Raw genomic sequence first — 27,953 nt, forward strand, 5'->3', positions numbered from 1 at the left:
CTGAAAGGAAGCATGGTTTTAAATCTACTGAAATAGCTTTAGAATCTAAGTATTCATCACAGCACACTATCACCCTCTTTAACAGCCCCCCCCCCCCCAATCCCTTGAAATCTCATATTGATAAATGCAATTTTTCACCTTGTTGCTAGGCAACGACTCACCTCAGCCCCCGGAAAGTTGTCAACCGCTGACACGAGGTAATATTTTATCCTGCTGGAGAAGGAGAAGAGAAATTGAAATGGACTGTAGTTTAGCAACAGAGGTGATGTGCGTGCTGTTTATGCCCCCCCCCCCCCCTAACCCCCCCCCCCCACACACACACACACACACACTGGAGTCTGAAGAAAGTCACTCTCTCACACCTTTTGAATCAAAGATGCTAAGATTAATCTTGTCTGGGTCACTTTATAGCAAAATGGAAGGAATAGCGATTTTGTTGATCTGCGCATGGCGTTGTTCATTTTACGTTCATTGCGCAGCTTAAATCAGGAAGTGATTGCGTAATTCCGTCAACAATAACTACTCAGGTGAATGAATGAAATATTTGCAAAATGTTGCAGACTATGTTGGGCTTCGTAAAGGTGCAGGCCCTGCAAGCTGTTGCGGGTCCACAAATGCAGAGAGACAGCCAGTCATAGCTGATCCACTCTCACCAGCAGCGCACAGGCTGTATTGAAGCGCTTTGAACTGCTACATCTGGTTCTGCTCAAGGCGGGCTTCCTTTGCTCCTTACGACCCGCTTTTTTTTTTTTCTGATGGGATAAGGCAGGCGTCTATTTGAGGGAGGAGGGCGTTTATTATTTTTTATTTTTTTGCTGTGATCATTACAGATAAACATTCTGAGGGTAAAATTAAACATGAAAGAAAATCTAACGATGGAGCCGGACAGTTAGATTTTTTTTTTTTTTTACTTTGTGGAAAGATGTAAAAAGGAAAATGACAGGATACATACATACATATATATATATATATATATATATATATATATATATATATATATATATATATATATATATATATATATATATATATATAAAGGACATTTCATTTGGTTAAATTCAGTCACTGAGATTTGATGTGTATTATTATTGAGTGTACCTAAACTTTTGGTAAGGTCAATTAAACCAGCCAGTTTTTTTTTTTTCAACTATTTTATGCAGTGTAATTCTGCATCCACTATAAGTGTTAAAATTAATTATTTATTTTATAATAAATTTGCAAATTATTTTGAACATTTTGGTCACAATGTAAAAAAAAGAAATTGAATTTCACTTTCCAGTCTTTTGCTACTTTCATGTATTATACAAGTAACTTAATGTAGTGATACGGCCGGCCAGTCTCCCAGGCGTTTACAAAGATGTAATCCTGTCACGTTGTGGAAGAGGAAAAAGGAAAAAAGAAAAACCAATTTCCAGATGTGCACGCTCCAGATGTACGCTCTAAAAAGCAAACTATCATTTTAAGCAGACGCTGCTGGCAGCCTGTCACGTCTTAACAAGGCAGAGAGGAGTGTTAAAAAAAACAAAAAAAAGTTTGACAGGCCGATACGGGATGAATGGCAAGGATGCTGCGAGTGAATGTTCGACACTAAACAGTACGTTTTTTTTTTTTTTTTGGGAGCTCCGGCTCTCAGGAAATGGTCCCTATCACAGCCTGGGGAGTTTTGCCAGCCAAACTGATATGTTTACTAGGCCGTCTTTTTATCTGTGGAAAGAAAGAAGCCAAGACCCTCATAACACTTTATGGGCTTATATTTCACTGTGTGATACCATGTAAGCGCTGCTACTACACTTTTGCAGCCGCGCCAGAAAAGGAACTATGAAGTATCATATCGAACTCACTCAGATGCTTACGGCGATAAAAAGGCAATAAAAGTGCAAGAAAAAAAACAAAACAGAAACGTCCAGCTAAAAATATACACTCTTAAACGGGAGATGGTTGTTGTATCCCCGCCGGTGTGGGTTTGGGTTTGGGTTTGGGGCCAGCCTGGCGGCGTTTGGTTTTTCTCAGTGTCAAGGACAGTGGGTCCATAACGACGTCATAACCGGATCCCTCGGGGATTCCTACGTGGGGACACATTGGAATGCACAAATGCTTTATTATTATGATTGAGCCCGCCAACACATTCAAAATAAAAATCCCCCAAAAGAACCATATTTAAAAAAAAAATGTTAAAATAAAAAATACATAGTAAACACAAAACAATTAATTAAATAATTAAAATATGAAATGAATCAATTTGAGTTTCTTTGGATGTAAACTCTCCCTGGTGGTGTGTCACGGAATTAAATGTTTGAGAATCAAAAACACGAGCCATACCGAAATAAATCAGCGAGGCGACCTGAAGGGGGCGCTGTGTACAGGAGCTGCCCAAATACATTGTGAGCTCACTTGCAACATGTTGATTACCTCCGACCCAAAGCGTTTGAACGCGTCATTACATTAAGTTTAAGGGTGTGTACAATGATGTAATTAACAAGCATACATTTTTTTTATTTATCGTTTTTGTTTCTATTTTGAAATTGTTACATCATTTGGGGATTTTGTTTTCGTGTATTTTAATTGCCGCGTGTTTATTATTTAGTACAGCAACCGCCAGTCTTATTTATTTTTTTTGCTCAATAAAAGCAAATAAAATGCAAGTTGTTGAGTTCTTTGCTTGTATCTCACCGTGAATGCCGATCATGTGCTCCAGGATCAGGACCCTCTCGGCCAGGATCTTCAAAGCCTCCCTGAGTTGCGGTATGGCATCCGGCTTAAATTCAAAATGTCATCATTAAAAAAGGGAAGCAGATTAAGTGTAAAATAAGTGTACCGTCGTCAACTCCTCACATCATTGAAGCTTTCGCCCGGCTCTCCTTTGAGCCCTGGTTGTCCCTGAGAAAGAACGAGACAATCATGGTGTCAAATCTTTCTTGCTTCTGCTTGGTACAACGCAACATGTGTATACTCACAGCTAGGCCCGGATTGCCTTCTTCACCTGGAGGCCCCTGAAGGAGGAAGAAAGAAAACGAGAGCATATATTTTAGCACCCTTGTTTCCCATGAACTCGTCCTGGTCTTCAGCGGACCTCCGGTCTTAAATCATTGCGCTGGGATCAGCTTTAAAGGCGGAGGCCCGCTGGAGAGGGGCGCATAGTGGCCTTGGACAAAGAGAGCCGGGCGGATTAGTCACGGACTGGAGCGAAGCTTTGAAGAAAAGCCGCTTCACCTTTCGGATCACATGACATCACGGGACACTTACGGGGGGGGGGGGGGAAATAGGATCCAATCAATTTGTTCAGCTGCACAAATCATCCGAAAAGAAATATTTGGTATGAATGGATCAGGCTCACCCTTTGGCCTGGATCACCTCTCGGTCCAGGAATTCCAGGCTGGCCCGGGTCGCCGTCCTTGCCCTTGTTTAGAACACATAGACGCACATTAATGATGATTTCCTGATTGATTGATTGATTGATTGAAGTGAAAGGTACTCACGTTCTGTCCCGGTAAACCCGGAATCCCCGAACCGCCCCTCGGTCCTAAAGGACCTGCACGCAATCATTGGGGTGGATGAATGAATACAAAAGGTAGATGAATGGATGAATGTTTATACCTTGAGGTCCAGGTGGGCCGGCTGGACCGGGTGGACCCGGTGGGCCATTTAGACGGATGTACTCTCCGTCTGGACAATTACAAAAAAAAAAAATTCAGAAAAGTTGGTCAAAGCACAAACTTTGGAATTTGTCCAAAATGGCCACTTTCAAAACAAAATGTCCGACTTTGTGTGTGTTTCTTTGTGGTTTTAAGACTTGCACGGCAGGTCTACTTGCCGGGTGTCTCACGTTACGTCCCGTGAGAAGCGAATCATCCCGTCGACTCGACTAGACAATTATGTCGCGCGTGGATGAGTAACAAAAAAAAGAGAACATTCACAACACGCCGATAGTTTCCTTTCCCACCCCGCCCAAGCGTAGGCTGTTTTATGAACTTTTATTTTTGCACATGACTAATTATTGAAAAACAAAATCTGACAGGAGGGAAAAAGAAAACAAGACATTTGACAGATGCCAGCCAAAGTTTGGTCAAGTGCTTATTATTTTATATTATGATCATTTGTGGCTTGTATGTTTTTAGCTTTTTCCAATGAGGCTTTTTTTTTTTTTTGGGTGAAAATCAAATCAAGCATCAAAAGCTCTCTGTGGGATTGTGGAGGGCCCACAGGCAGCCGGGGGTCTCCACCCCAGTGTTGGAAGCCAAAACTTGAATTAAGATAACAGAAGATTGGAGATGATAAGCGTCCACTATTGAGTTTCGATTATTCCCACTGTGTCAATGATTGACAGCAACAGCGGGATGCTCCGAGCCAGGGCTCATTAAACGCCACACTCGGACACGGTGTGTTTTCATCGAAAACACGCGAGACTTGGAAACGGCGCCTTGTTCTCAACATGGAAGACAAACTTCCAACACACTTCTTTTTCACTTAAGCATAATGTTCAGCTTGCCCCGAGTTGAGGCTGTGTTGTTACATGATGGCTCGAGTCCACAGTAGGAAAGAAGAAAAAAAAAAAAAGGAAATTTTCCTCTGGAAGTCATTTTCTTATGTTCCACTCGGCTCCAACTTGGTAGCCTCGCCAAGAAAGTTAACATGAGTGGCAGACCATCTCCTCCCTAGCTGGCCGTCGGCCACGGCGTGTTCCACCGAAACGCACACAGTTGTGCTGACAGCTAACAAATTAGAGCCGATTTACAGCCGCTTGATTCCCCCCCCGCCCGAAGCTAACATGGTCCAGCAGACCCCAAATCTGCATTGTTCCAGACCCGCAGACCGACACTTGTGGGGGCCGTGAGAGGCAGACACAGCTTAATCAGAGCAAGCCCAACACACACGGATGTCTGCTGCCTCCTAGTGGTGAGAGTTGCAATCCAACTCTTTTTCAATGATTGTAAATCTTTTGACAGCAAGTATCACCTAAATAAAAAAATGTGCCTGGCAAGTACATTAACAGTGGCGTAGTAGGTCAAAGTGCAAAAAAAAGCAAAAGTTTTATTTCTTAAAAATTCGATTGGCGCTTTGTCTTTTTTTGTGTGCATACAATAATAAAGAGTAATTGCACACGCACTACAGTAGATGGCAGTGGCGCTCATTAGATTTTTGTCAGGCAAATTGATGCTGTTAAAATGTTCTAAAAGACAAAAAAAAAGTTATTTTTTGTTTTAAGTTGATCTATATAACATTCTTTTTGTTTGTTTGTTTGTTAGTAAGGATATAATGTAATAGTTGTACTTATGACAATTTCATAGACAAATGTTATGTAAAGTTGCAGCCAAGAGTTGAGGGAGGGCACAAAATGAAAAAAAATTGAAAAGCACAGCTGTAAAGTCATACAACAGCACATTTTGTAATCCCCCCCTCTGGCTCTTAAGTGGAAAACCCCCAAAGAAAGGGGGACCTGTGATATCTATCAGGATAAATGTGATGATAACCATCTGAGAATTGGAAATGAAATTTACAGCGACGCAGTAACAGTCTGTCCTCGCTGCTCAGTATAGAATGGCCGTAAGAATAATTCAAAGAAAAAAACATATGTCAAATCGCCATCGCAATATTAAAAAGGAAAAATAAATTCTCTCCATAATTTCTTTTTCTTGTGATTTTTCTACTTGGCCTTCAGCCTCCATTGTTTTTGGTGGTCTGTTGTAAAGTGTGGCACAGCTACGTCAGCAAAACACACGGGAACAATTAAACTCAATGAGCACCAGCGCTCGTCTAGTAAAGCCGTGCTTCGCTAAATGCGTAAGACACATTGCTCGTTTAAGTCCTTAAAGGAACTGCTGCTCCGGTCGTTTTCCACCAGTAAACTCTTTTCCATTCATACGCTTTTATTTTTTTCCCCCCTCAGAGTATGAATGAATGAATGAATGAAGAGCAGAAAGGGGTCGAGCATTGTAAGTGTGAGCTCCTCACCTTGATCATCCACTTGGAACACATCCCCCCTCACGTGTACGAGAGAAGACCTGGAAGGAGGAGCTGGAGGGCCAGGTGGGCCAGGTGGGCCGGGGAGACCCACTTCACCGGGTACACCTTTGTCCCCTTTTGGGCCTGACCACAAACACTTAATAAGTTCAACAGATGATCCTCCTTCCGCCAAACAATGTAAAAATGTGGATGACGTCTTACCGATGACTCCGGGAAGACCAGTTCTTCCTGGTGAACCCCGAGGTCCGGCCTTGCCCGGTGGTCCGGCGGGCCCCGGCTCGCAATCACATTTAGCTGTTTAACGGATATATCTGTTATAGTATGTCGGGTTGGGGACCTTGCCATAGTTTCTGTAGTATCTATAAACTACCACTAGGTGGCAGTAGTGCTGTCAAAAGTTTGATATTTCCCATATTATTATTATTTTTTTTTTTACAGATTGCATTTGTTTCATAATTTATTTGAATTATAAATGATAAATGTATTTATTTAATTCTTAAACTGTCCAGAATTAGTTCATGTATATATTTTTAAATTAATATTTAAGGGCAGTATTTACACACCTGGCGGAGTCGGTAACGGTGCGTCCACCTCATTGTCAGCCGATCCCTGTGTTGGCCTGACGACAGCCGGTGATGGCAATCGGATTCCTTCTAAGATCTTGAGCTATCACAAAATAAGCAGCAGAAGATAAAGAGAAGATAAATTTCGCTCACAAACTCGATGACCATTTCGCTGGCCGCTTACCTGTGACTCGATGCTGTTAATTCTGACGCTCATGTCTGTGAATGTGGTGCAATTCATGCACTCTGCAGACATAAAAAAAAAAAAAAAAAAAGGAATTGGTGGATTGAACAATTTTATATTTATTCATATTTCATACTCCAGCAGCAGCAGCATTGGGGAAGACCGGCCAAGACATACAAGAACACTGCTCGTCGTCATCGGCTCATACTCGAGAGCTTGTTAGGAATTCCTCCAAAAAAATAAAAAATCACGTCGCTCACTCGCAGGATAAATATTATTTCACGACATTTTTCCTTTAACACAATAAATGAAGCCCAGCGTGCACACCTGCTTGTCTCCCGACTTGGCGTATTTTCAGTCTGCCCCGAAAAAAAACGGTGGAGTGGAATACAAACCCACACACTCACAGATATTTTTGCATGGCAAACAAAAACATATTTAAAAGTACAGTTCAAACAAATGAGGTGGTCTTTCCTGGCAGAGGCCTCGGGAATAAGTGTGGTGATGTTTCATCTAATATCCCACATTGTCGGGGATATGATTTAAACATAAATGGGTGTTATTGGGTTTGTGCGAGAGTGAGTCATCATGAACACAACGCTCCATCCTCGGATATAAAGTGCTTGACATTAACGACGTTCATGAACATACAACAAAATGGAACAATTTAGACACATTCAAGTATGATTGTTACTTCTTTTGAGTTATGATTTTTAATGTTTACCAGCCTATTAGCAAGCTAGAATAAATTGTAAGCCCACAGAAAATGTGATCAAGCACATATTTCCCTCAAAAAATGAATAATACAACTATTTCCCAAAAATACATGTATTCTTTAATTAAATAGGAACTTTTCTCTGTTTTTTGCTGAAAATGTGATCAAACACTTATTTCTCCCCCCAAAAAATAATAAATAAAATTAAAAAAAAACTAGCTATTTCCTAAAAATAATATATATATTTTTTTAATATGAGCTTTTCTCTGGTCTTTGCCTCAAGTCTGGAATGTCAGCTGTCAGTCCCGAAGATGTTGACCCACCCACGTTGTGGTCATAGCAGAAAAAGCCAGAACGGGAAACAACTGGCGCTCATAAATAACGCGACAACAAAAATGACCCCAGCGGCTGTGCTCGGCTGAAATCGGCATCTCCAACCGCAGGATGCTAACAGCGGCTGCTGAGGTTTCGGCTTTGCTGAAATAGGACGACGTGTACCCTAGCATGTTAATCCAGTCTTGTGGTGTGCTAGATGTTCATGGGTGTGGTTTCTCAAAGCTTCATTTGGACATCTTGAATCTCCCCTTTGGAACGCGGCCACCAGCGGAAGTGACAATCAACCGCTCGCATTCCAAAGGATTCGTCAATCTAAACACTGAAAATTGGTCGGTCGCAGAGGGGAGGCTGTTTGTTGTGACTGGCTCAGAAAGTCGGCGAGGTCTTGGCGTGTACGTCGAGATGCTAAAAGCGATCAAAATGTGATCATTCTTCACAGAGGATAAAGAATGGATGACTGAGTATGGTTGTTCTGACTACATGTGCTGCGCCACCGTTTGTGTTCAATTCGCTACATGTTGCTTACATTGAATATAGTATGCTACTGGTTAGCTTGTCAATTGAAGGTTTTTGTTTTGTTTAGCTTGAGACAGTCAACTACTTTCCTCTCAAGTATTTTATAGGTCTCACGTGCATCTCGTTATTCCGCTGCCTTAGAGTGAAAACACACTCTGATGAAGCAATAATAGAGTTCTGGCTAAAAGGCACAGGTGGATAAACTATATATATATTTTTTTTTATTTTTTTTAAAAAGGCTGCTGGCTGTTCTGCGTCAAATTCAGCCGAGTTATCTATCAAAAGAGAAACAAGCGTCGCAGTACAGTATGATTGATTTCCGCTCTCCGGGCCTCTTAAGAGCCTTTCTTCAGCGCTAATGGGCTAACTTGTCTTGTTCAGAGTCGAGAATCAGCTGGCCATATGTTATTACACCAGAAAAACATACACGGCAGCAAAACATGGGAAAAAAAAAAACCCAGGAGTATGTTTTCCAAAGGGATTTCCATTTCTGAGATTGGAATTCAACTATGGTCGGGTTAGAAAACCAAAGTTTCCCTTGTGTTCATGCTGATGTTTACAATGAGACCGCAGCTATAGGGGTATTGCTTGGATCCAGAATTACACGGAAGACAGCGTTATTTTTCTTGGACTGTACTCAAAGTCATGGGATAAGAATTCCAATTGGATTGTGTTGAGTGAGAAGCTAAATAAACAAAAACAAACAAAAAATATGGAAGAAAAATTGGTCGGGGTAAAGAAAAGTCTCGACATAGTCATAAGTCAGATCGATGATTTGACTGCTGTAAATATTTCACAAAGTACACCACAGCTTCAATATTTTCTCCTGAATATAGATCCGAGGAACCGCAGACAACTTCCAAGAAGAAAAAAAAAAAAAAAAGCCACATTGGCCTCAACTGTCGAGTGTTCAACTTTTGCTTGGCATCAAAAACAGCTGGCATAAACACACACACACACACACACACATGGAAGCAAAAAAAAAAAAAAAAAAACACACCTACACACATCCTGACAGACAGACAGACAGACCAACACAAATCACACTTTTTTGGTCCCACACCCATTTTGGCCACAGAGTTGAAAGCGCCATGATACCACTTGACAGCTCACAACTTCACAAACATTTTTACGCTAGACGTGATGCAATGAGCAATTAACGGCGATGCCAATCGTCTCATCACCCGGGCACCGAGCCTTGGACCGCGGGCGGGATGGGCCCCGACGATACAACTCGTCATCTTTTCATGACACCATCTTGCGTTGGTTCCGCAGGGGAGCAACAACCATGACACAAGGGAATTAAAGATGATTGCGGTTTGATTGATTTTTTTTTTTTTTTTTTATGGCCGGGGACATAAGAGTGAAGAATGGCGCATTTTTATGTGGTAAAGGAACATTATGAGCAAAAGCAAACATTTTCCGGTTTCAACTGCACAACAACCAGCTGGGGTTTTTGTTTTTGGTCAATCCCGTACAGCGAAAAACCGCAAAAACCACAGTTAAGGTTTCCGAACCTTTCAACAGCACCACCCCCCCTCCTTTTTTTTTTGGAGGGACAAATAAATTATGCTGGCTCCCACGGTCACAACTGACAATTCAGGTTTCGAGTTCCCGTGGAAAGCTCCGGCAGTAAAATGCATCTCTAGTCCGTGTGGGTTTCATTGATGCTTCACATAAGTTTAAATAAAAAAAAATAAAAAAATCTCCAAAGGGGTTTGGGACCAGCAAATAATTCCCTCACATATAAACAGGCAAAGTTCCCAGCCTGTTTTGACTACAAAAAAAAAGAAGAGATAACATTTTACGGACACATATGGCTCTTATCAAATTCCGAACCGTTTCCAAGAAGTTAACCAGCTTAACTCGAGTAGACGCAGACGGAAGGAGGAATAAAAAGGAAAGTCGTCATTAGGCCCCAATGAGAAGTTGTTGAAAGGAATGGAAAACACACAAGGAGCACTGAGAGAAACATCATCCATCAGGCAGCGTGAACAGCTGAGCGTTAGCAGGTCAAAGGTCAGCGTCTGACCTATTTGTGAGCAAACCCGTAATCGAAACATCGCTCGTATTATCCAAGTTGCGGGCAGCATGCATCTGTTTTATCGCTTTATGCGTGGAATACTTTGAAGGGAACGTCTCCTCATATCTCGGGGTTCATCGTGATCAAATTGGGGTTCAGACAAGACAAGAAAGAGGGGTCAAGTATTGTTGAAGAGTTTCCAAATTGGAACGGAAAGAAGGCGTATGGGTTGGAGGTGAAGATCAGTGCAATGTCAAAATGAATCATTAGCTTCTTTAACATTGTTTTTCTTTTATCTGTTTTGTTTGAAGAGCGCAGACATTGGAATGGGGGTTAAAGTCAACCCACAAATATGAAGCCTTTGGAGATAATACCAGCAGTAAAAAAGTCAAATTTACAAAAGGGACGTCAATGTTACCAACTTCATAAAATTAATTGCTCCAATTTTTTTATTTTTTTTTAGACTCAGGAAAAAAGTCCCTTGGGAATTTTCTGATTATTTTCCCTGACTACATATTTGGCCTATGTCACTTTGCCTCACCTGTACAAGTTCTACATTTGGAGAAGAAGAAGAAGAAAAAAAAAAAAAAAAAGACATACTCCCTAGATGAGCCATTTCTAGGAGGGGTCTCTGAAGTGGAGCCAAAATCCCATCAAAGCAGAATCAGAAATGATGAGGTCATCTTCATCGGACAAGACTATCGTTCTGATTAAACCGCTGGCTCACAGAACTCAACACGACCAAAATAATAATAATAATAATAAAAATTTAAAAAAACGCTGCCATTTTTTCTACTTCCAGAATCAATCTCCTGATATACCACTTTTAAATAAAATATCTATGACATTTTATGAGCTGATTAGGAAGCACTGTTCTGCTTTCTAGCCTCACTCCCGTCTGCGTCACAAAAACCTTGCGTGGATTTTTTTTTTTTTTTTTATAGCCACCGTATGTTCCACATGCCTGTTGTCACGCTTAATTATTCCAAGCGAGGCCTTATTTCCATTTTTGCAGCAGCTGGGGCCACTAAGCCATACCTTCATACGTATGTCCGCTCCATTGTCAATGACATCAGCCTTTTTATTTATTTATTTTTTTAAAGGTGTAATTAACAAAATCCAGCATAGTGTGCCAGCCGTCCAGATGGCGATGATTTGCCCTGCACTCGACGGCAATTACAAGTACGTAAATCACTTTAGTCGAGCCTTAAACAAACAGACATAATACTTCTTCACACTTTGAGAGCCGCTTTGGTCTCAAGTGAACCATAATCGCTGGCATTCGAAAAAAGCGGCGATCTAACCATGTGTTAATCGTTGGGTGAAATAATATCCAGCCCAACTTAAATAATCCTTTCCAACGGCTTTTGTAGTAAAGTCTCGCTTGATTCCATTAGCTAATGTGCGCTTTCTGTTGGCTAGCCAAAAACGTACTTTCCAAGTGCAATAATGTTAATTATGCTAAATTTGAGTTTGGAGGTCATGATAACAACTCGGTGGCAGGCCGTGCCAGCGCTTTGAGAGGACAATTATGCAACAAGGCTAAAACGGGCCACTCAAGTGCTGTTTTGTTTGAACGCGGCGCAACGAACTAAGCCCTACGTCATGTCAAGAATTGTTTTCAGACTTTTGGGGTGTATCTTAATCGCAAACATTTTGCTTGAATTTGCGGGTATTTGATTTCAAGTGGAATTGTGCCTGTATATACGCACACACTTTTGCAAAAACCACTAAGACTGTTCCAGACTTTTTTTACGCCAAAGTGGGTGCACCGTTTGTGGTCTGTGGTATCTGAGAGCAACAGTGGCCGTCATTAAAGTGTCCTACCACAACTCTTTTTACAGCTCTGCTGGTTATTCCACTGTGTTTTTCATTCATTCATTCATTTAACTCCAACAATACCAATGTTTAACAGAGCGGTATATTGTATGTATATGGAGTAAGAGTAGATTTTTTTTTTTTTTGTATGTTTATATTCCTAAATGTAATCCAAAACAGACTTGATTAAAGCCACAAGTCATATGAAGTACAGTAGCACAATTAGCCATCTACGCGCTAGCAGACATTAAATGAAGCACAGGAAACTGCCTGGTGCTAAAAAGCCTCGAGACACTCTTAAACACAATGTGTTCTTCCTGCAATGTTTTTTTTTTGTTTTTTTTTAAGACAAAAATAAGACTTGTCTCACCTTCCTGACAATCCTTGCCAAAATACCCGGGGCAGCACCTCCACTCTATTGCAGTCACCTGCTTGTAGGAAACCATGAAAGATGGTCTGAGGATGGTCCTGTAGCTGATTAAAAAAAAACAACAACATACAACTTAGTTACAAAGACATGCCTAAAATGCGTCCAACTAAAAATAAGAGGAAAAAATGTCATTGAATTACCTGAGAACTTTGGAACAAGTTGTAGGCCAGCGGCAGGTTTGAAGCACCCTCTGCACGGTGGGTTGACTCCCATTGTGCACCTGACAGGACACCGTCTTGGAAACAGTATACTGACACCAGTTCCTGAGACAGATTTGGGAAAATATTTTATTCAGTGTACAGTTTGAAATAGTCAAGGGAGTATGTGAACTGGCGTGGCCGAATGGGACAGAAGTGAGATGATGTAAAAAAAAATACAGTTTGCAAGACAAAAATATCAATCGCCCCATTCACTGCCTGCAATTAGCAGTTCACCTCACCCAAATTTTAAAAAAGTATCCGCATTGGCCCCGTGGCACACCTAATATTGCAGTATGGCATCACGACCACCCGTTGCAGTGCATTCTGGGAATTGTAGTCATTATATGGTATATGCTCTTTGCTTAGAGGATAATGTTTCCAAAAAAATAAAATGCAGCAGTTATAACGAGGCTAAACAACATGATCAAAATAAAACCATTACGAGATGTGCAGGTATGCTCACCTGGGTTGGGATCCGCTACCGCTAGCGGGCGGTCCAATAGGGGCACTCAGCTCCTTTATCGGTACGACGCGCTGCCGCTGCACGGTGATGCCCGGGAGCCGATAAACAAACCCCGTTCCCAGCGATACCCCGAATAAACACGTCCATGTGCAAAAAGTATACAAAAGCACCGAAGTCATTTTGGTCATTTTCTAAAGTGTATCCCTGACGTGAATGCTGAGGATGATGAGAAGTCCTCGCGAATTAAAAAGTCATCTTCAGCGCGGTGGTCGTGCAGTTCCCCCGGCTTGAAACAAAAGTGCTGCTGTCACACAGCCTCTTCCTATATACTGTGGTACAATGCGGCTTTCTGACGTGTGACACATTGTGCGGAGTCAAATATCCACCGTGCGTAAAAGGCGCATTGGATGCGAGTCAAGGGCTGAACCCATAGTGCGTAAAAGCCATTACTAATCACTGTCTATAATTACAGGAACCTCATTAGGAATAAACGTGGGAAACAAAACCACTGCTTGTCATTTCCGAGACTTATGTGACACAAAGGGGCACCCATTTCTTCCCTAAACACATAAAGTTGGATTAATTCATTTGAAGAAAGAAAAAAAACGCCCATTAGACGTCTAATTACGTCGATAGAAATTAACGTTGGAACCAAAACCACTTCAAGTCATTTTGGGGAATGATGTGACACAAAATGCAATAATTCCTCGAATTTGAATCCATAAAGATGCATTGATTAATTATTTATCAACCACCCAGTGCGTAAAAGCCACTACTAAGTAACCGTCTAATTAAAGGAACTTTATTCAAATGAACGTAACCTAAAACACTTCTTGTCATTTGGTAACTAATGTGACACAAAAACACCACTTTTGCGTTTATTAATTTATAATCCTAAATTAATTTGGGTCCGTAAATCCTTTACAAAGTAATGGTCTAATTACAGGATGCTATTAGGAAGGAAGGTGGGACCCAAAACCACTTGACATTCCCGTGACATAAACGGCACCCATTTCACGCCTGCAACCCTCAAAATATGCACGAATCACTTAATTTGAGTAAACTACATCATATTCGTGGTTTTATATAAAGAGTTACCAATTATCATACAATAACTTCCAATTTTAGCTGAGTGGAATCGCCAAAGGATGTGAGTGTTGGGACGCAGCGACACCATCAGGTTGCATGGCGTCAGTACAAGCCTTTCCCCCCCCCCCCAAGAAGTAGACGTGTCCCTCGTTGTACGCTCACGTTACATTTAACTAGCTTCAACGATCGATGGAGGCGGACATTACCGGCAATATGGACGAAAACACGGACTCGGGGATCTCGCTAGACCCTTACATTGAGTCCGTGCGTCAGCAACTGGAAGAGCTGGATCCACTTTTCCTCATCGGGGTTCTCGTCGCTTTAGCGGCTGTGCTCATCACTTGTGGTGGGTTAGCATCAGTGTTGTTAGCATGCTAACGTTAGGAAGCTAAACCGTCGTTCTCACTTGCTTCTTCGAGTGTTGTCTTCATCTTGACCAACCCGTTAACGACGACTACTTTGTTGTTTTGCTCTTGCAGTTTTCCTCAAATACTTTTTGACCAGTAAAACAGTCCGGAGTGCGGTGCTGCTCGTCGGGCTGTGCGACGCGGGCAAGACGCTTCTCTTTAGCCGTGTGAGTGAAGCCATCATTATCATCACCTGCGTAATACATCAAGCTAGCGCACGATCGAGCCTATATAACATTACTTTTTTTTTTAATGTTTTATTTTCAGCTGCTCTCCGGGAAGTTCAAACGGACTCAGACTTCCATAACAGACAACAGTGCTCCTTATAAAGTGAAAAACGACAAGGTAGTTCTTTTGGGCTGCATAATGTTGGCAAACGTGCAGGTGATGAATATTGCTACGTCAATATTAATTGTATCTTTTTGTTTTTTGTCCTCTTCAGAAGACCATCTGGACTCTGATAGACCTGCCAGGTCATGAAAGTCTGCGTCCACAATACTTGGAGAAGTTCAAGTCGGCAGCCAGGTGATCTATCCGTCTGTTAATTCAAAATTTGTTCTTCGGGATGTCGCATCGTAATTACACTTTCCAAAATATCCTTGGAAGCAGATGTTCACCATTTTGCATCCAGACTGAATAGTGAAAGCTCAATTTAACCATCGACACATGTTCCCTCATCTCTCTAGAGCTATTGTGTTCGTGGTGGACAGCGCCATCTTCCAGAAGGAAGTGAGAGATGTAGCAGAGTTCCTGTACGTGCTTCTGACGGACCCCGTGCTCTGCAGCAACGCCCCCACGCTCCTGGTGGTGTGCAACAAGCAAGGTGGAAACCACAACTCATCCGTTTTGCAACATCTCCACCTGCCAACTGTAATGCAACATTTTCCTTTCCAGATATCACCATGGCAAAATCAGCTAAACTGATTCAGCAGCAACTGGAAAAGGAATTGTGAGTAGTTATGGAGTAGAGACCAAATGATTATGTTTACTAAATGATTTGTCGTGTCGTAGGACCACACTGAGGGTGACTCGCTCGGCGGCCCTCAGCGCCCAGGACGGCTCGGCGGGCGGAAGCGTTTACCTGGGAAAGAAAGGCAAGGACTTTGACTTTAACCAGGTACCCATGAAGGTGGAATTCCTGGAATGCAGCGCTCGTGGTGCCAAAGGAGAAGACTGTGATGCTGACATCCAAGCCTTGGAGAGCAGCCTTGCAAAGCTGTAACAAAAAAGAAAAAAGAAAGAAAGCCACCATCCACATGAAAGGCAACAATTTCACAACACTTGAAAGGGTGATCAGTCACTCAAATTAGCAAGAATTACAGAATGACAGTTTACTTGTTTTAAAGTGCAAATGTTAATGGTTTAACAAGAGCTTCAAGTATTGGCACGTTTACTTCAAACACATTTTTTGGACAGTGTAAAGAAATTTTGGTTGAATGTGCTGTCATTTCATCATGGACAGGAAGCTTTGTGCCTTTTTTTTTTAATTATTATTCTGATACTCTTGTCAAATGTTTTGCTTTAGAGTATTTCGATTGAATGTGTGGAATTGTTGTGAAGATTGCATTTGTAATGACAGATCATAATTTATTCCTGCAAAAAAAAAAAAAAAAAATACAATTTGCTTGTTCTACAAAATGGCAATACAGTCTTCTTGGCATAATTTGAAGAAGAAAAAAAAAAAGTGACATTTCACTTTGATGGCGTTGTAGTAAATTTGTTTTAGTGGAAGGTTGGGACACTCATAGTAATCTAGGCCTCAGGCAGAGGATAGACAGTCAAACTGGAGCTCTGATCTGCCACAAGCAGACTGGCCGTTCCTTTGAGCAAAGCAGGACACAACCAATTCACTTTATCCCCATGATCGACGTTCACTTTAGGTCCAGACTTCTCCATCGCTTCCGCCTCATCTTTCTCCGGGGCCTCCTCTCCTTTCCTTTTCCCCTTGCTTTTGCCTTTCCTTTGCTTTTCCTTGACTTTCTCCTCCGGAGTCACCACGGGGTGTTTGCCGACATCCCACAGAGACACACGACCGTCGTTGCCTCCCGTGGCTAGCCAGTACGGGTGAGAGAGGAACGGGATGAAATGAGCTTGGGAAGCGCCCTGACAGTGGGCTTTGAGCGCCCCCTGTTGCTCCAGTTTGGAACCGCCACCCACACGCATCAGGTGCACTCGCCCGTCCTCTGCGGCGCAAGCGACGATGTTCCCGCAGCTGGAAACGGAGACGCAGTGGGCTAGCGGAGGGTTAAAAAGCTGACCGGGACGCTGCTGGTGGTCGTCTTCCTCTTCCGCCACGTCCTGGAGGTTGAGGCTCCAAATGGGCCGTGTCTTCTGTAGACCCCACAGCATCACCTGAAGGGCAAAGATTCAACATCTTTTAGGAATGATATGAATGATTCGATTTGACCATCACAATAAATCCATTTTTGAAATCCTCGTGGCAGTGTAACGGGAAAAAAAAAAATCCAGTAACTGACCTGCATGTCCAGTCCAGCAGACAGCAGGTTGTTGGGCCTTTGAGGCCTGAAAGCCACAGAGGAGCAGATGTTGGTGTGTCTGCGAAACGTCCGACACACTTTCCCCCCGGGAAGCTCCAATATCCGCACCGCCCCAGAGTCATCAGCAAGCGCCAAAATCGAACCGCTCTCGTTTAACGCTAACGCGTTTATCTCCTCTTCCCCGACTCCGACAAACTCCTCCACGGGGCCATTCGGGTTCCTCGGATCGAGCGTGCTCACAGTGTCACCGTGTGAAATGTAAAGCAGGTTCGGTGCTGCGGGAGAAAATGCCAAACTGGTGCAGTCCTCCTTGCCCGGGAGGTTGAAGCGAGCGACGATACATCCTTCTTGGCTCCAAACGGTGACCTCCCCGCTTTCTGAACCTGAGGCGACAAGTCCCTCGGGGCCCGGCGACGCGCACACACACAAAATGGCCGTGGAGTGGCCCTCACGCCACAGCTTGGCCATACTGAGATAAGGAAGAAAAAAGAATTGTTATATCATTTCCACCACATCTTACATTACCACTTGAAAACAAATGACGTACAGATCATTCGTACATAAGCAACGACAATTGTTTTTTTCGTAGTGTGAAACGTTATATGCTGACCCCCACGTACACATTTAGCCATCTTGTACTTACGTATAAAACAACCGCTTAAAAGATGCTCTCACAAGGAGTCAAAGACATCCACCCAAAATTATTACATCGCAGCTCAAATCATTTGTTTTAATTGGTAGTTCATCTTAAATGGATGAAGAATAAAAGGATAAAACAACGTGGACTTCTAACTATGTCACTACCGCTGGGGCTATGCACCGTCGCATATTGATGACGTCATAGTCTCGTGACGTATGTTGTCAAACGAATAAATGACAAAAAAAGCTGAAAAAAAAACTCTAAATAAAAATACCTGAACCATTTTATATTTGTAAGATAATATTTGTATTCAGTCTGATTGTTTGCAAAGATCATTTTTGACACCTCAAAATGAAAATACCTGAACCATTTTATATTTGTAAAATAATATTTGTATTCAGTCTGATTGTTTGCAAAGATCATTTTTGACACAGGTCTCTATTGCTTTCATAAGATTGTACAAGTGATGTAGTATACCCTCCCGAATTTTTATCCAGCATTCCCTCAAAACAACCACATGAGCTTTCATCTCCACAATGGCCACTCTTTGCTGATCCATCCAAAGCTGTAGACTTGATGAGTGTGGTCCATTTCTAGGTCAGTGAAAAGCCTACTAAGCTGGTGCGTTGAATAGGCCGTGGTTAGGGGAGGGTTCCCTGTTACCCAAAAAAAAAACACCATCACAGCCACAGATGCCTCACGACAAAACAGCAGCTGACAGTAGGTATTTGTTTTCATAACGGAAACAGTTGTAGGACCTAAACTAATGACATCAAAATAAGATCTTTGAGTCAGTCATGAAGAAAAATCTCTTTTAAATTACAGCTAGCCCAAACACGATGAGGGTGCCTCATTTCCCAGCCAGGTCAGTCCTTTTCCGCAAGGAGCCCAACGGGTTGACCTACCGAGTGCCAGCGTTGCTCTACCTGCCCCGGTGCAGCTCCTTCCTGGCCTTCTGCGAGGAGAGGCTCAGCCCGTCCGACAGCCAGGCTCACCTGCTGGTCATGAGGAGAGGGACTTTCTACAGGAACTATGTTGAGGTGAGAACTATTCATCAAAAACACAAGACGAAGTTAAATAGGAAATCCTCCTCTTGGTTTCCAGTGGGAAGACATAAATGTTCTCGGAACGGCGTACTTGCCGGGCCACCGCTCCATGAACCCGTGCCCGGTGTATGACGACTTCACGGGCACCCTCTTCCTGTTTTTTATCGCCATTCTGGGCCACACCACCGAATCCTTCCAGCTAACCACTGGGATGAATTTGACTCGCCTTTGCTACGTCTCCAGTACGGACAACGGCGTCACGTGGAGTCCGGTCACTGACCTCACGCAGCAGGTCATAGGGGACAGCCTCAAAGGTCAATTTTTGTTTTTCTTTAAGTCTTTCGGTTTCTTACGTTCTGATTTTATAGAACTCAAACTCGATTTTCAGTCCTTGTAAAGGGCATTTATATAATAGTTTGGCCCTCATGATGTTGATGCTTTAAGATGCTGTCTTAAGAGCTTTGCTGCCATCTTGTGGCACCTATATGCAATTACAACCCCCTTTGGACATGAAGGGGGGGGGGATTATTATTCGCAGGAGGTTTAATGAATGAATTTTTTTTCATGAATAACAACAAAAACTGAAAAGGTTTTTAAAACATGTATTTTGGTTTATAAAACTATAATTGCAATAAAAATGTCCTTCTAGAATGGGCCACCTTTGCGCTAGGCCCAGGCCACGGCATCCAGCTCAAGTCCGGCCGTCTCCTCATCCCCGCCTACGCCTACCACATCGAATGCAGGCAATGCTTCGGAAAGCTGTGCCAGACATCCCCGCGTTCCTTCTGCTTCCACAGTGACACCCACGGGCGAACATGGCGTTTCGGGGAGACCATTCCGGGCCCGGAGAGCGTGGAGTGCCAGGTGGTGTCGGTGGACGAGGAAGACGGGAGCAACTTCTTGTACTGCAACGCGCGTAGCCGGCTAGGCTTCAGGGTGCAGGCCGTCAGTCTGGATGACGGCGCCACTTTTCAGGAGGGCCAGTTGGTGCAGCGTTTGGTGGAGCCTCGGCACGGTTGTCACGGTAGCGTGATGGGCTTTCCGGCTCCATTACATGATCTCTGCTCCCGTGGGATCACCCAGTCCTTCCCAAACCAGTACCAAACAACCTCTCCAAATTTCCTCACCCCTACATGGGTGGTGTACTCTCACCCAACATGGACCAGCGCCCGAAAGGACCTCGGCGTCTTCTTGAGTCTCTACCCACGAGATCCGGACAACTGGCGCGGACCCTGGGTGATCTACAAGGGTCCGTGCGCCTACTCCGACCTGGCGTACGTGGAGCTGCCGTCCTCCCCCGGCTCCCCTCCCGCCGTGGCCTTCGCCTGCCTGTGGGAGTGCGGCGCCGAGACGGCTTACGACGAGATATGCTTTTGTATCTTCACTCTCTACGAGCTCATCGATAACCTCACGCCGGGCGATGACGAACGACAAAGTCACGGGATCAACATCAGTGGATGTGACGCTCTACAAGTAAAGAAGAGAAGGAAGCTTTGGGATTTTTGTGTGCTGTCTTAAATTGATTTGATGTACCTTGTCTAATATTTAAATTGTTATGATTGGTGACAAACCAATTAAAGTTTTTCTTTCCACCATTTTGCATACAGAATTTTGTTGACCCATTCAAAAAGCCAGAGGAAAGACGAAAAGAGAATTCCTGGGAACTTAATAATCAAAACAACAAAAAATTAAATAGAAACTATCTTTCCTGGAATTGTGCACACTCAAGGCTATCAACAGACATTCCATCCGAGTCCACTTCCCCGTTGGCTGACCTCTAAATGTCTAAATATTGGATTGTCAGCTTATTATTCGAATAGAGTTCAAGTGTGTGTGTACGTCCTCCTTGTTTATAGCAATCTTGTGTTTTGCTCTAGATGTTTTTTTTCCTGCGCCGTCGTCAAGTCAACTTGAACTTTGTGTATTCGCCATGGTGTAGTGATGGCGTTAAATTCACCGTGAAGGACAAAAACCTGATAAACTAGAGACATGTTGGGTTTGGAGAAAGTACAACAACAAGCAGATTGTGCAAGTGTAGGAATCTGGACACCCCCCCCCCTTCCCTGCGTAACACTTCCCCCTTCCCACCTCCTCGGTTATAAAACGTCGCTTTCGACAGGAGGTCGCTCATTCCCGTTTGCCGACATTCTTCGTTCTCGTCCAGCATCTGCAGCACGACATGATTTTGTGGGTCCTCTTGGTCGCGGTCGGACTCAACGGGGGCATAGGTGGAAGCCCCGTTACGACCGTTCCTACTGATGTCGCGTCAGAGAATTCAAAGAAGGTGAGAGGAATGCCGCCATGCTTAATTATCATAAGGATCGATGTAGTATTTAATTAAAATAACCAAAAAAACAAACAAACATGTTCAGTGTTTACATAATTTGTTGCAGTCATGACATTAAAGTCATTCTGTACATAGTACAAAAAATATTCAGCTTTTTTTTTCTTCTTAACCCTTCATTTAAATATTGAATATCATACAGTTGTCTAAGTTGACACACCCTGGCAGGATTTGTAAACTATTGCCATTTTAGGGAAATTTATTTTACCTTTGATTTCTTTCAAGAACCATCCCTACAAATTCTCACAGGGTATATAAACACATGAGCACAACATAATATCGTATTTTTTCGACAAATCTAATTCCTAAAAGGAAAAAGGATTTGTGGGTGGTCGCCTCTTAAGGTTTTTCCGCAATGCAGGGAGAGTGATGTATAATATGACTAAAAGGTTGAAGTCCACATGATTGAATTCTAAAAAACTCTACCGTGATGAGAAATCAGCTCTTCCATTTCTTCTTAGTAGGTAACTGGCCCGTAGCCTCCAAGTACTTGTGGATGAGTTCTTCCTGCGTGCTTGGGAGACACGGCTGATATCTGCTATAGTCCATGGTGTACTCGCCTTTTCCCTGATAGCGACGACAGAGACATTGTGTTAACAAAAATCAGGATCATTTTAAAAGTCAAGGATTCATAAATGCTTCTAAAATTGGTTTGCCTGAAAAAAAAATGGCTGAAAAATTAAAGAAGGCTCAACATTGTAAATATTGACTTTATCCCCAAAGTATTTCAAATGTATCTTAAGCTTATTTTATTAGCTGTCTCTGGAAGAAAAAAAACTTTGCGTTCCCTCACATTTTAGACGGGACGCGACTTTTTTTTTTTCTCCTTGTCACCTAACCGCTCTGTTGACTGGCCACTAGGGGGCAGCATAACCCAAACATTTCCGTACACAACTCATTAGTGCGTCTCGTAAGTCTGCACCGCTCAATTCATATTGTAAAATTGATTTGTTTTCGTCATTGTGGAAATGTACCAGACAAAAAAGTAGTTTAGACAAAACGGATTTTCTTACTTCGGTGCAAGAGCGTAGCTCTGTAGCGTAGCCGAACATGTTGTTAAGTGGAATCTGCCAAAAAAAGGAAACACAAACAGTTCAATCCACGAATAGGAGAACAAGCAGCATATGCGAGAAAGCTCGACTCACATCGGCGTACAGCGTGAAGTATCCGTCAGATCCATCCTGGCCCGTAATGATCCCGTGGCGACGGTTCACGCCGGCGATAACCACGCCCTGAAACTCCTGAGGCGCCACGATTTCCGCCGACATGATGGGCTCCAAGATGGTAGTGTTGGCCTTCTCCATAGCTGTGGAGAACGACATGGGTGTGACAAACGGGGATGCTGGCTATCGTTCGGATTGGAATTGAAATGGAACTTCACCTTGCTTGAGAGCGCCCTCCCCAGCGCGGATGAAGGAGATTTCGTTGGAATCCACCATGTGATGTGCTCCGTCCTCCAAGAGGAATCGCACGCCGGAGATCTTGTGGCCACTCAGGGGTCCCTTCTCGCAAGCCTCCTTGAACCCCTGCAAAATGATGTCGGGGGGGGATAAGACGACAAGACTAGAGAAGCTCGAGAAGCTAGCACAAACCTTTTCCACAGCAGGCACCAGCTGCTTTGGAACGTTAGTTCCTACAGTTCTGTCTTCAAACTCCAGCTTGGTGGAATGTTCCGGCTCCAGAGGTTCGAGGACGCCGATAACTTTTCCGTACTGACCGGAACCTCCAGTCTGCTTCTTGTGAGTGAAGTCAAACCTATAGAGAGAGTCAATATGATTCATTTTTCGATTCAAGCAAAACAAGAGCTCTGTCTCTTTAAAAGAGGGCGGCTTTCTTGCCAAACAGGAAGTCAGAGGCAAGTCTTCCACTTTCACGACAACCGCACGAGACTCAACAAGACCAGAAGACTCACGTGAGAAGGGTATTTAAAATAACGACTCTTCACTTTAGTCGAGATAGTTTGCGATTCTTACTGGCGAATTTGCTTGTGTTGAAGTTCATGCCTCCATTTTTTTTTTTACGCATATCCACCTTATCTAAACAAACTACACCGGCCCCGGTTACACCTGCAGTAGACAAAGTCCAAGTTCATTTTTCCTCTACTTTCTCGGTACAGCCAATTGTGGTGGTTGATGTCGAGGAGGAAATAGAAGTGGTGATGGAGACCGGAGAGCTAAACCCGAATCACTACCCTGCTACGAGGGCAGCCAAGGTGGTCCAGCATTATCTGAATACCCGACACGGCTCACCATACAAAGTCTTTGGAAATCAGAAAGTCTTCAAGGCCTATGCGGAGGTAAGTTAATTCGATAGTCACATGTATGTGTCTATGGCCTAAAGTGATGTATTTTTCCATTTAGGATGTGCCTGGCTCTGGGAGAAAGTACCAGCTGGAGCTCTCCGTGGAGGAAGTAGTTCAAAAAGTAAGCCATGTTTACATTTAACACTTGAAACATGCCTGAGAACTGATAAGAACACTAGAGGTCACTGTTTCTCAGATGTAGTCTATTCTGTAATGGTTTTATTTTCTAATGTAAAAAAATAAACAAACTTTTTGACTTCTCCGTTCTGCAGCAGATCAAAATAAAAACCTCGGCAGAGGTTATCTTCCCTCGAGAGCAGACCCACCCTCCACTGCAAGTGCATGTCTCATCAAACGATGACTTCTTGAAAATTAACACCAGCGCTCAAGAGGAGGCCTTTTACCACCAATACAAAACCAATCAAAGCCTATTTGCACAAAACCTACCCGGTAACTGAAGCTTCATTTGCTATCTTTGTCCTCATTTGTTTGTAAGATATGAAACTTATTTTTACCCCCCATCATTCTCCCAGACAGTTACGGTCACGTTGAGCCGGAGCACGTGCCTATCTGGCGCCTCGGCATGATCGTGTCCAGCTTCGTCATGCTCGACCAATCCACTGAAGACACTTTGTACAACATGGCTCAAGTAGCCAACGTCACGCAGATGGTGAGCCATTGTCTTTCGGACAAAAGAGGTGTCTAAAAAATGCGCTAGTTTGCCTGACTCGTCTTATTCGTTCGATTGCAGGCGAGTGACGAAGACCTGCTGAAGTTTGAATATGACGTACTGTTGCATGAAATGGTGTCACAGGTAAGGGCATGCTGTTTTGGTTAGCGACAGAGTCCTCATGCAATATTTCATCTTTTGCTGTTATGACAGGATATCATTGCCTGGAAGGTGCTGGCCACCTGGTCTCCACCAGAGGGAGTCAAAATACTGACGATGGAGAAGAGAGACTACGTGGTAAACAACCTAAAAACTACACTGTTGTAAATGGAACATGAGGCTGCTAAGTCACATTAACAAAACAGTATATTAAAAAAATAAGAATAAGCATTTACACAGACTCCTTATTTGGGTACGAGTGTTGGGGCTCGGCACTTACGGTACGGCGCTCGTGATGGTCTCCCTGAAAGCCACTTTGGGTTTCCCCATCACGCAAGGGCAGTTGTACTCTCTCTCCATCCTCTGGAAGGAGAATTCAAGACGGACTTGAAATGCTTTCCTCCTCCCACACATGCCCTTTTGTCATCCTCGGAATAAAGTAGTGCTTTGGCACCATCTCGTGTTATGTCCAGGTGAATATTGAACTGTACCTGGGAGTAAATCTCTAAGTGCAGTTCGCCCATCCCCGAAATGATGGTCTCTTTGCTCTCGGTGTCGAAATGAACCCGGAAGGTGGGATCTTCCCGGGTGAAGCGGTTGATGCCTTTGGAGAATTTATCCAGGTCGTTCTGCTCCGAAAGAAACAAAACGAGGTAAGAGATGATTCCTCGCAGGGTGGTGACTCGGATGTATTCAACTGACCTTGTTGGTTGGCTTGATGGACATGGAAATGACAGCATCTGGGATGTGAATAGATTCCTGTAGACAAGAAGGTGACAAGGTGGGTCTGGAACGTTCCCTTGGGGTTCCCCCGGTTTGGCAATACTCACCATAGACAAGTTATCGCTAGTTCTGGATGTGAACGTGTCTCCGCTGGCGCAGTCAATGCCAAACAGGGCACAGATATCGCCCGCGTAGACCTCGTCTACATCCTGGAGAAGAAGAGACATTGAGAAAATATTTCTTGCATTAGCAATGCTACAATGAGCATATACGCGGGAAATATTCAATCATATTTTCAGTTTCTTATGTATTTGAACACTTGTTTGAGCTCAATATTTGCTAGCCTGATTCTAGTTTTGTTAGCCTGTCTACGGCGTTTGACATTGAGTGTTAGCATTCAGCTAGCAGCCGTTCATAACGTGTCATTGTTTTTGTTTGTAGCGACCCAGGCTAATAATGAATGGCTCTCACCTCCATCTGGTCGGCGTGCAAGCGCACCAGCCTCTGTACCCGCACCCTCTTGCTGGTGCGCGTGTTGTAGATGTACTCGCCCTTCTTCAGGCAACCCTGGTACACCCGCATGTAGGTCAGCTGCCCAAAGCGACCTGCCTGCTCACGGACATTGAGACAAGAATGTCAAGAGAGACGATACGCGGTGAGCGTGGAGAAGCTGAAGTTAAGCGCTCACCTCCAGTTTGAACGCCAGACTGACAAAGGAATGCGAGGAGTCTCTCGTCGGGTCCATTTGGATCTTTGACGTCTCGTTTGACTCTCTGTAATGTCAAAAATGCAAAAGTAGAGTCAGCAAAATATGCATCAATGGCTGCCTTGCCTCACAGATCGCGTCCTCGCTTACTCATCGTCGAAAATGGCGTAGTTTTTCACCTCGGTGGGGTTGGGCAGATAATCGAGTACGGCGTCCAGCAGGGGCTGAACGCCTTTGTTCTTCAACGCCGTGCCCACTAAAACTGGCGTGAAGAGACGCTGCACTGTGGCCCTGCGTAGGGCAGCCTGGAATGTTTACCACGTTAGCATTAGCAGGGGTTAGGCTAACCCTCAAACTATTTCACAATGACTACTTTTGAATGGATTTCTTGGCCGCGCATTTTACATAACAGACATTAGCGAACCTTCAGGTCGTCATTCGTCGGAACTTTTTCCTCCAGGAACATCTCTCCTAAGATTTCATCGGCGTTGGCGACGCATTCCACCAACTCCTGCCTGCGGTCCGCAACCTCTGCGCGGTACTCTCCTGGGATGTCATCGTAGCGGATGACTTGACTGCAATTACGGAGAATGTCAAAATAATTTTAATCTTTTTATTTTTTAGGAAAAAATTGATTTCTTGCAGATAATCAAGCATCTTTTACCCGAAGGGTCCTTCGAAATAAATGCTTCTCTCCTCGACAAGGTCAATGATGCCTTTGATGTTGCCCTCCAGGCCCATGGGGATGTTCACAAAAGCGGCGTTGTGGTTCAGTTTGCTCCTAGAGATGATTCCAAAATTGTTCCATTCCGAATGGAAGTCTGGTTTGATATGACTCACCTTAGCTGCTGCAGGGCTCTGCCAGGGTTGGCGCCCATGCGGTCCAGCTTGTTGATGAAAGTGAGGAAGGGCACGCCGTAACGCTTCATCTGCCGGTTCACCGTCATGGTCTGACACTGGACTCCGCCCACAGCGCAGAGGACCAACACAGCGCCGTCGAGCACACGCAAAGCTCGTTCCACTTCGATGGTGAAGTCCACGTGACCTGGATGACCAATTATTGACTTGTAAGAGACATTTTGAGATAATTGTGGGGTTTTTTTTGTAAATTGTTAACATCTAATTTGTGTTGTATGAGGTATAGGGCAATATATCGAAAAAAATATAGATATCACATAGACGTGATAAGTTTTGTTATGGAGTTGTATGCTTTTATCTGAACATTATTTAGGTGAATTACAATGAACTAGAATATATTGAGCTTGCTTATTTTGCCGAGCTGGTGTACCTGGTGTGTCAATAATGTTGATATTGTGGTTCTTCCACATAGTATAGGTTGCTGCTGACTGGATAGTGATGCCCCTCTGCCTCTCAAGTTCCATGGAGTCCATGGTGGCCCCGACGCCATCTTTCCCCTTCACCTAACGCAGAGCAAAAAACACGGCGAATACTTTAACCGCAATTCAAATTACAATGAGTTTAACGGATGTATTGCAAACCTCATGGATCTCCGCTATTCTCCCCGTGTAGTACAGCACGCGTTCGGTAAGGGTGGTCTTCCCCGAGTCGATGTGCGCGGAGATGCCAATGTTACGGATTCTTTCGTTAGGGACGACACCAGACGAGCATGGCCGGCAGCTGTTGATGAGTACCTGGAGCAATGACACAGGGGACATCAAACCCTTCCATGATGAAATTTGGGAGTCGTTCCGTTAATAGTGTTACCTTCTTGAGAGTTAGCCCTCCCGGAGTGAGGGCGTGCCTTTTTGTCAAACACAAGGCCGTTTGAAGAAGTCTCATTGTGGCAAGATGTTTGGTGGTCGTTCTCTTGCCTTTGCTCAACTTCTCCAGCCAAGCAAGCAACCCGGTGAATGTCACGTTGGTTGTGAAACGAGACTTCCGCGTTCTACGGAAAGAGAGATGTACCAAAAGGACAAAAAGGCAAAAGAGAAATTGTCGTTTTAAGGTAGATTTTACCACAATTTAACCTGTAAAACATATATTTTATGATTGTGAACTAGAATAAAAATGTTTTGTGTATTAAGTAGCTACTTGTCTGTGAAGTGTCAGACAATTGTATGATTTAAAATAAAATGGTAAAATGTGCTATATTTTACGCAATCGTGAATAATAAATCAAATTTAGTGTTGAAAATTTTTG

The 27,953-nt window shown here is 43.5% G+C and overlaps 6 protein-coding genes across 7 annotated transcripts; 3 read left to right on the plus strand and 3 right to left on the minus strand.

The window, feature by feature from the left end:
- Positions 1-1,087: 1,087 nt before the first annotated feature.
- On the minus strand, positions 1,088-13,562 carry col26a1 (collagen, type XXVI, alpha 1). Its single transcript, XM_085916597.1, has 14 exons — positions 13,210-13,562; positions 12,687-12,809; positions 12,487-12,590; positions 6,709-6,770; positions 6,525-6,627; positions 6,163-6,255; positions 5,950-6,084; positions 3,595-3,663; positions 3,477-3,529; positions 3,335-3,397; positions 2,955-2,990; positions 2,833-2,877; positions 2,671-2,755; positions 1,088-2,063 (listed from the first exon to the last, which is right to left on the minus strand). The coding sequence occupies exons 1-14, from the start codon at positions 13,395-13,397 to the stop codon at positions 1,924-1,926; spliced, it is 1,299 nt and encodes a 432-aa protein (XP_085772723.1). The 5' UTR covers positions 13,398-13,562; the 3' UTR covers positions 1,088-1,923.
- Positions 13,563-14,398: 836 nt separating this feature from the next.
- srprb (SRP receptor subunit beta) lies at positions 14,399-15,949 on the plus strand. The gene is made up of 7 exons (XM_085917080.1): positions 14,399-14,644; positions 14,778-14,872; positions 14,973-15,050; positions 15,148-15,230; positions 15,392-15,528; positions 15,600-15,654; positions 15,717-15,949. Exons 1-7 carry the CDS (start codon positions 14,488-14,490, stop codon positions 15,925-15,927), a joined length of 816 nt encoding a protein of 271 aa, XP_085773206.1. The 5' UTR covers positions 14,399-14,487; the 3' UTR covers positions 15,928-15,949.
- Positions 15,036-18,034, minus strand: wdr53 (WD repeat domain 53). Its single transcript, XM_085917079.1, has 3 exons — positions 17,847-18,034; positions 17,183-17,672; positions 15,036-17,057 (listed from the first exon to the last, which is right to left on the minus strand). The coding sequence occupies exons 2-3, from the start codon at positions 17,669-17,671 to the stop codon at positions 16,458-16,460; spliced, it is 1,089 nt and encodes a 362-aa protein (XP_085773205.1). The 5' UTR covers position 17,672; positions 17,847-18,034; the 3' UTR covers positions 15,036-16,457.
- A 501-nt stretch (positions 18,035-18,535) lies between these two features.
- Positions 18,536-20,407, plus strand: neu4 (sialidase 4). Its single transcript, XM_085916732.1, has 4 exons — positions 18,536-18,563; positions 18,669-18,883; positions 18,948-19,203; positions 19,539-20,407. Exons 1-4 carry the CDS (start codon positions 18,536-18,538, stop codon positions 20,405-20,407), a joined length of 1,368 nt encoding a protein of 455 aa, XP_085772858.1.
- A 599-nt stretch (positions 20,408-21,006) lies between these two features.
- On the plus strand, positions 21,007-24,595 carry lxn (latexin). 2 transcript variants are annotated; one of them, XM_085915663.1, is made up of 7 exons: positions 21,007-21,173; positions 23,350-23,529; positions 23,594-23,656; positions 23,808-23,985; positions 24,069-24,205; positions 24,287-24,349; positions 24,419-24,595. In XM_085915663.1, the coding sequence occupies exons 1-7, from the start codon at positions 21,069-21,071 to the stop codon at positions 24,530-24,532; spliced, it is 840 nt and encodes a 279-aa protein (XP_085771789.1). In that variant the 5' UTR covers positions 21,007-21,068; the 3' UTR covers positions 24,533-24,595. The 2 variants fall into 2 exon arrangements, with proteins under 2 accessions (XP_085771789.1, XP_085771790.1); XM_085915664.1 differs by lacking the exon at positions 21,007-21,173 and adding an exon at positions 22,019-23,154.
- On the minus strand, positions 21,195-27,723 carry gfm1 (G elongation factor, mitochondrial 1). The gene is made up of 18 exons (XM_085915656.1): positions 27,519-27,723; positions 27,293-27,445; positions 27,082-27,214; positions 26,634-26,838; positions 26,458-26,574; positions 26,218-26,368; positions 25,944-26,098; positions 25,776-25,860; positions 25,559-25,696; positions 25,195-25,296; positions 25,067-25,123; positions 24,856-24,993; positions 24,645-24,727; positions 22,826-22,988; positions 22,615-22,759; positions 22,379-22,539; positions 22,247-22,300; positions 21,195-21,800 (listed from the first exon to the last, which is right to left on the minus strand). The coding sequence occupies exons 1-18, from the start codon at positions 27,591-27,593 to the stop codon at positions 21,672-21,674; spliced, it is 2,244 nt and encodes a 747-aa protein (XP_085771782.1). The 5' UTR covers positions 27,594-27,723; the 3' UTR covers positions 21,195-21,671.
- Positions 27,724-27,953: the final 230 nt, after the last annotated feature.

Source organism: Syngnathus leptorhynchus, chromosome 7, assembly GCF_054491065.1.
Source record: "Syngnathus leptorhynchus isolate UIUO chromosome 7, UIUO_Slep, whole genome shotgun sequence".
Taxonomy (NCBI): domain Eukaryota; kingdom Metazoa; phylum Chordata; class Actinopteri; order Syngnathiformes; family Syngnathidae; genus Syngnathus; species Syngnathus leptorhynchus.